The sequence below is a fragment of the Cibotium barometz genome, chromosome 33 (assembly GCF_041138505.1).
Source record: "Cibotium barometz isolate CiBa-2024 chromosome 33, ASM4113850v1, whole genome shotgun sequence".
NCBI lineage: Eukaryota > Viridiplantae > Streptophyta > Polypodiopsida > Cyatheales > Cibotiaceae > Cibotium > Cibotium barometz.
The window spans coordinates 11,799,896-11,807,565 of NC_141078.1; the positions used below are offsets into that span (position 1 = coordinate 11,799,896).

The following is a 7,670-nucleotide window of genomic DNA, read 5'->3' on the forward strand; positions in this document are numbered from 1 at the left end:
AAGTTTTTTTGTCATGTGATTTTGATCTTTTTAGTATTACAGAGTGCAAATACACATAGAACCGTTTGCATTACATATTAAAGCTGGAGGGCTTTGAGAGGGATGCATTTTAAGACATATGAGAAATTCTTAACTGTAGGCAATGAAAGACATTTAGATGTAAATACCCAAAAAGGTCAAACTAATTCAAAAGGCAAGCACATTTTTATTCAAAGATAATCTTATGATTTAGAAGGATGACACAAGAATCATGGCCCAATTCCAAGCTCAAGAATGAATTCAAACTACAAGCCATGAGCAAAAGCTTCTTGATTAGTCACCAATAGGAAAAAATGCACATAGAAATTCTCTCAAAAGTGTCATCATTTGAGCTACAAATATGGTGAAAGAACATAGATAAGGAGTAATGGTGATGTGCATGTTTGATGAGGGACACAAGAGTGTGCAAGAACATATGGTGAAGTGTATCTTTCATGGGGGAGAGTAGGAGGGGACTTGAGTGGACTCTTACTTGTAAGGGGGTGGTGGGGGGGATTCATACTTGTATGGAGGAGGAGGAGGAGAAGGAGATTCATATTTGTAAGGTGGAGGAGGTGGAGACTCATACTTGTATGGGGGTGGAGGTGGAGACTTATACTTGTATGGGGGTGGAGGTGGAGACTCATACTTGTAAGGTGGTGGTGGTGGAGATATGTACTTGTATGGTGGTGGAGGTGGAGACTCATACTTGTAAGGTGGTGGAGACTGGTATTGTGGAGGCGGGGATTTGTACATGTATGGTGGAGGGGATGGGGACTCGTATTTGTATGGAGGTGGAGGGGGGGACTCGTATTTGTACGGAGGAGGGGGTGGGGACTCGTATTTATACGGAGGTGGAGGGGGAGACTCATACTTGTACGGAGGTGGAGGTGGAGGTGGAGGTGGGGAAACGTATTTATATGGAGGTGGAGGGGGAGATTCATACTTGTAGGGAGGAGGAGGTGGCGACTCGTATTTATACGGAGGTGGAGGGGGGGAAACATAGTTATATGGAGGGGGAGGGGGAGACTCATACTTGTAGGGAGGAGGAGGTGGCGACTCGTATTTATACGGAGGCGGAGGGGGGGATTCAGGAGGAGATGGGGGAGGAGGGGATTCGTACGTGTAGGAATCTGTAGCGTTTACAACTGCCAATGCTAGCAGAAACGCCCCGAAAAGAGGGGCTGCATTAAACCCCCAAGCTTTGCTGCTAACCATGATGATTAGTGCTCCAACTGCGTGATCAAGATTCAAAGTTATAATTAAGGAAGCTTAACCTTATGAAAGATAATCACAGAGGAGAGGTGGCTTGAAGCTTACCAAGTCAGACAAAGCAGGCCACGACGAAGGGTGGTATACGAAGGGCAATACAACAGCCAAGGGTTTATATAGCTGAGATCAATCCTTTGCATTTTGTGTAAGCGACTTGTGAACATGGCCCCAACGACTAAAAATTGACACCAGCCCAACCGCAACGTTTGGCTGGTTTAATGCCAAACGGCTGCTTTAACGCCAACCGGTGCCTCCATACCTTTTGTAATAACCTACACAAACGCTTTCGTAATAATACGTAGATTCTCTCTCTTCACAACAACAACAAAAACCATACATGAGGAAACGTGCCCACTTCCCAAGCTACCTATACCCCTTAACCAACCAACACACTAGCTGATGTGCACCTTGTAACCTACCATGTGTGGTGGCCCATGTATTACATGAGCTTCAAAGCCAACCAAGGCTCAAGTCTAACACGGTCCATCCCTATGGCCCCACAAAGCCAATGTGTGGCTTCATATGTAGGCAAGGGATTAGACTATTAGAGTACATCTACCTTTTCATAAATGTTGATATTGATTGCCCTTGATGAACAAAAAGTCTCACAAAGAAGCATGAGTCCCTTACACACCCTCGAAGGAAAAGAACAAATGCTTTTGATTTCTAGACAAGGAGGCACATTATGTCTAGGATTAGGTATGATGCATAATGGACATGGCTTATAGAATATAGTGGATGAATAATATTAGATACTCTACACATTCATCTCTTTTGCATTTATTTTATAAAGATGGTATATTATTCATTCATTGGAGGGGAGAGATACAAATAGAAATAACAATATTACATTATATATGCAAACCCATGAACCCTCTGCTCTAAAGAGGTTACTTCATGAGGTGATTGATCATTTCTTTGCAAGATTCTTAGTGATCCATCAAAAATCATCACCTTATTATCCGCAGGCCAATGGTCAAGCAGAGAGTACAAACAAGATTTTGTGTACTATCTTGACAAAAACCTTGGAAGAAAGTTGAATAAACTAGGAACATAAGCTCACAGCAACCCTATGGGCCTATCGAACAAACATCATTTAAGGTAGCGCGACGGGTTATAGCTTATGGTGTGGAAGTAGTTATGCCTATGGAATACCTAGTCCCAAGCTTAAGGATCGCCGTACAAGAGTGGTTAACGGAGAATGCATTAGCCGAAAGGCTAATGGACTTAGAAAAGCTTGATGAGACTAGACTAATAGCAGCACATGGACTCATGGTTGAAAAATTATGAAGGAAACATTGGTTTGACAAAAACCTTAAGCAAAAAGAATTTGAAATGGGGGACCTTGTCCTCGTGTATGGTGTCAGTAGCACCAAGAAAAAGAAACTTAAATACCGAGGCTTGGGACCTTTCCGAGTAGTATCGAAAATCACACCTCATGGGTCTGTCCGAATTGAGACAATTGACAGCATCCAAATGGAGAGTTATGTCAATGTAAGTAAATTAAAAAAATATTTTGGACCACTGACCCAAGAGATGCTATTACAAGAACATCTTTTGAAACATTAGAAACAGCTTGTAAAAGAGAAGATACAGTAAGGACAAGAAGAGGCTAAGCCTGCTAGAGAGATCAAAGCCAAACAATTACTACACAAAAGACTCCTACATGTCAACATGGCTTCTGTGACCCTTTTGGACAAAGGGGAACTAAACATTGAGCCAGCACGACTCAAGGTGGGACTTGCTTCAACTAAAGGCCATGCAACAAGCATTGCTTTTATAGATACGAGGTCAAGTCATAACTTGATCTCACATGAAACTTGGGTAGCATTAGGTAAACCACACCTTGAACCCACTCATGCACAAGTTCGTAGCATTCACTTGATAGCCACAAAAGCCAAGTGATTTTTAAATGTTAACATTTCCATAAAAAATAATTCCTTGGTTCGGGAAGGCGTTTGTTATGCTTGCTGGTTCCATGGAAGAAGAGACGATTCTAGGAAGATCTTGGATCTGTGCTAGTAAATGCAAGATCCAATGGGAATAACAAATAGCATTAATAAGCACATGCAAGAAGGTCATGTCCATACCCTTATGGAGCTCGACAAACAGAGGAAAGCTTATCATAATTGATGAGCAAACAATGAGTGCAATGGCAACACTTGAGAGGACAAGACTAGCAACCGTTCCGCATGACACTTACCCACACAATACCCTACATCTAAGGGTACACAAAAGTGGGTGCCCAAGAATCAACTAACAAATCAACCAAACAAGATGGACACCATAAATGATATAACTAAGCCAAGAAGAGCCTACAAACAATTCAAAAGTCAGACTTTGTGGACTCAAACCAATTGGCAGGACTAAAAAATTCCAAAGAGACCTCGAGGAGCCCGTGTGAGCAATGGGTCCGAAAGGATTTACTGCAAGCACAAGGGTACTACCAAGGAAATGCAACAATACGGGTTCACAAAACAAACTCAGTTGGCCAATACCGCAAACAGGTCAAGTCATCCAAAAGAGGGTGGTAAGAGTGTGCAACATCTACTTCCAATCCAAGCTAGCACCACACCAACCCTTGTGTGGAGGAAAAAGCAACCTTAGCCAAATGGGTTGGGAATTCCCAAAGCAACGAAAGTACCCACTTTGGCTACAGAATTGAGCAGGGAACTTAAGGGTAAAAACAAAGGAATTCAATAAGGAGATGCAAATGGAAGCCCTCCACAACTAGACACAGCAAAAAAATTGTTCAGTTGGGTGGAAGGAACAATAAAAAACTCCCACATGGAACTAAAACAACTGCATCAGCAAATGTCCAAAAGTGCCCAGGTCCTCATGGCGATAAACAAAAGGTATCCACTAAGTGCACAAATGGGTATAAGGTAAGCAATGCATCATTCACTCATCATGTGCATGTTTGACTGCTTGAGCACAAAGGAAAAAATGATAAAAATTTGATCTTATGCATTCCACATGAAACTATAGAAAAAGGGTTCATGCCATGAACCACATTACAGCCACTCACACCATGAACCACCTTATCGAGTTTCACGCCATGAAACAGTTCAAAACGTTTCACATCGTGAAACGGTAATTTTTTGGCAACCAATCACACAATGCACATGGCGTTCTTCATTAATAGAGAGGCGCCCTGTCCGACAGTTGCATTATAAAATTGATTTTCTTTCTTTTTGTCATTTCGCATCATGTGATTGAGCAATCATTGCATTTGCTCCCCTGTGCATCATCCGAGCTCGCCATCTCCCTCCATCGATTCTCGACTGCTCTTTCGAGGTGGGAGATTGATACTCGTTTTTTCTTTACTTTTCTTTTTTCTTTTTTGGTTGTTGTTTTTTGTTTCCATTTTGTGTTCTTCAATTCATAGTGCACATCGAGTGTTAATTTAAATGATCTAGCTTTTCACGAGTAGTTCAATAAAAAAAATTACAAATGATTGGTGTCTCCACGTACACCAAATCAAATGATTGAATATAATGTTACACTCTCACAAAAATTGTGTTTGCACTTTCACGCTGCCTGAGCCTTTCATGGCCAGTGCATTCACGAAACAATTCCTGTACATTCACATAAGAGCTGTTCACGACTAACACTTTCACGGCCAGTGCATTTCACGCTAGTGCTGCATTTCACGAAATAGCCTTTTGACTAACACTTTCAGGCGAGTGCTGCATTTCACGAAATAGCCTTTCGACTAACACTTTCACGGCCAGTGCATTTCATGCCTGAGCCTTTCACGGCTAGTGCATTTCATGCCTGAGCCTTTCACGACTAACACTTTCACGGCCAGTGCTTTTCACACCTGATCCTTTCATGCCTAAGCCTTTCACGGCCAGTGCGTTTCACACGTGACTGTTTCATGCGAGTGCGTTTCATGAAACAACTTCATAGCCAGTGCGTTTCACGCATGAGCCTTTCACATAACAACTCCTCCACTTTCACGGCTTCACCTTTTCATGGCCTACGGCCCTACACATTCACGTACTAACTCTTACTCTGCCCTTAACTGACTATTAACCAGCCAATGGATTGCTCATTCACTAACACTCTCTTCAACCATACTAACCTATTCCCACTGAGTTACTTATAAAAAAATAAAAAAGAAAAAGAAAAAGAGAATGATATCAACCCCACCAGTCATTCAACTGATCTTATGTGCCTGATACAGATGTCGGCCTCAGAGTCTGAAGCCCACGAGAACCCATCTACCACTCAAGAAAGCACTGCCACTGGATCCCTAGCTAGTTAGAAACGACGGGGGACACATAAACCAAAGATGAATTTATTGGGTCCTTACGCCCGTTCCATGGGACCCTCATCTGGAAGGAAACTATTACAGCCCATGGAAAGGTAGCTCTCTAGTACCACAGCCTCGAGTGTCTATAGATACTATAAGACGTTGAAGTGAAGGCCAAATTAGACAAAGTTGGTCTTGGAAGAATGGCAGAGATACTCCTCGGACAAAAACCTCTGCGCACGGAGTACTTGAAGACATATAAGAAGCAAACCAAAAGAGGAAGAATCACCAAGGCAGATGGCACTACTGAAGAGCTCCTCATCATAGAGAACTTAATAAGAGAAGCTCTACAACTTCTAGTTGCAAATCAGGGCCCACATACATAACATTGACAAGATGCGTTTGAAGGACATTCTGAAGAAGAATTCCTATAATTCGAATGGTGCAGAATATGAAAATATCCAAGATGAAGCTACAAAGAAGGCATGCAAGGTGATGTCTTTAATAATGCAAATCAAGTTTATAGATAGATACAACAAGGTGGGTCTCAATAGAATCACCAAAGTACATGAAGAGAAGGAAGAAGATTGGGCATTCTATCTACATAAAGAGATGGAGAACTATTTGAAAGCCCACCAGTCCAAAATATCTAACCCTTACCTCCTCACACAGGTGCCCAATCCTGTCGCCAAAAGACCTCTCAAGGAGCCTGAACCGGAGGAACACATGCAGTTGGCCCTGCTACCAGATTGACCTACCAGATCGACCTACATTAATAGCCGAAGAGGTACATGAAGGACATGCCATCTTAATGGAATCTAAAGATATAATCAAGCAGATGAAAAAAGATCGACAGAAGAGAACATATAGAAGGATGAGGGGGGTACTCACTGATGTTTCAGCAGAGTCATAAAGACTCGAGGAAGAAGTGGCCATCCAAATCCGAACTTACCAGGAGGCAGGCACTGAAGGAAAATGTCTTGAGTCAGATAACACAAGAACCCTAGCAACAGTTCACTCCCCCAGCAAGCCCTAACCAACTTATATTTACCGACTTATCTCCTCTCAAGGATTCCAGTCTAGCAGACACACCAATAGAAACAGCTCCAGAGCCAGCAACACTCATACAAGCTAAAGAAATAAGAGATGAAGAGGTAGCCACAACCCAAGTATTGGAACCTCAGATACCCATGGAAGCAAGCAAACAACAAAGAACTCTAGAGCCGTCAAATCCAAGTAAGAGGAGGAGATTGGAAGACAAATAAGGACTACCACAGCTTGCCTCCCTACAAAGCATCGATTTTACCAACAATTCTTGCAGGAGATTATAGAGGAACTTGGCAAGCTACTCAACCAACCACCAATTGGGCTAGAATCAGGCACCGATGCAATGTGGGAGTAGGAGCAGAAAGTGTGGCGATGCCATCTACTAACAACACATATGCTCCATGACCGCAACAATGCACTGTCGAAGCAAGTCAAAGATTCATCAAAAGCACAAGTGCAAAAGTTAAAGGCCAACCTGGAAGCAACAAAGTCAACCCACAAGGAAGTTATTCTGAAGAGTTTGAAGGCTACAAAAGAGCAAGAGAAAAGGTATAACTCGCTGGAGAATAATAACCTTGTGTTAAGTCAAACGATTGTACAAAAGATCAAAGAGAATGGTGATCTCAACGCCAAGCTGGAACAAGCAAAAGAACAACTTGAGAAAGAAGTAAACTACACAAAAGAAACCATGACACTCCATGTGCAACAAATACAGGTCTTCCAAGACAATGCCAAAACCAAAGAAGCAACATTGCAAGACCAGATTACTCAACTAAGAGCATTGCTCAAAGTAGAGGAAGAGAAGACACTACATCTGCAAAGCAACAGGAAAGAGAACAGACCAACAAGGCCCATACTTAAAAGATCAGAGGTCTCAATGATACAATAACTGTATGCTAGGCCAAAGCACACAAAAGTGAGTTGGCACACAAGGAAATAGTGAGATAGCTCACGAAACAACTTCAAGACATCGAGAGGTTAGTAGCACATTGACTACAATAGATCACCGATGCTCAGGCAAGGGAAGCAACAGCTAGGCGACCCCAAGAAGAAGCCACCCAAAGATTTAAAGAAT

General features: G+C 42.4%; 1 protein-coding gene across 1 annotated transcript; it reads right to left on the bottom strand.

Moving 5' to 3' along the window:
* Positions 1 to 296: 296 nt before the first annotated feature.
* LOC147619303 (uncharacterized) lies at positions 297 to 1,377 on the bottom strand. The gene is made up of 2 exons (XM_086772959.1): positions 1,339 to 1,377; positions 297 to 1,253 (listed from the first exon to the last, which is right to left on the bottom strand). The coding sequence occupies exon 2, from the start codon at positions 1,234 to 1,236 to the stop codon at positions 508 to 510; it is 729 nt and encodes a 242-aa protein (XP_086629085.1). The 5' UTR covers positions 1,237 to 1,253; positions 1,339 to 1,377; the 3' UTR covers positions 297 to 507.
* Between the last annotated feature and the right edge of the window lie 6,293 nt (positions 1,378 to 7,670).

Excerpts from the sequence above, each read along its gene's own strand:
- LOC147619303 (XM_086772959.1), bottom strand. The coding sequence starts at position 1,236 with ATGGTTAGCAGCAAAGCTTGGGGGTTTAATGCAGCCCCTCTTTTCGGG.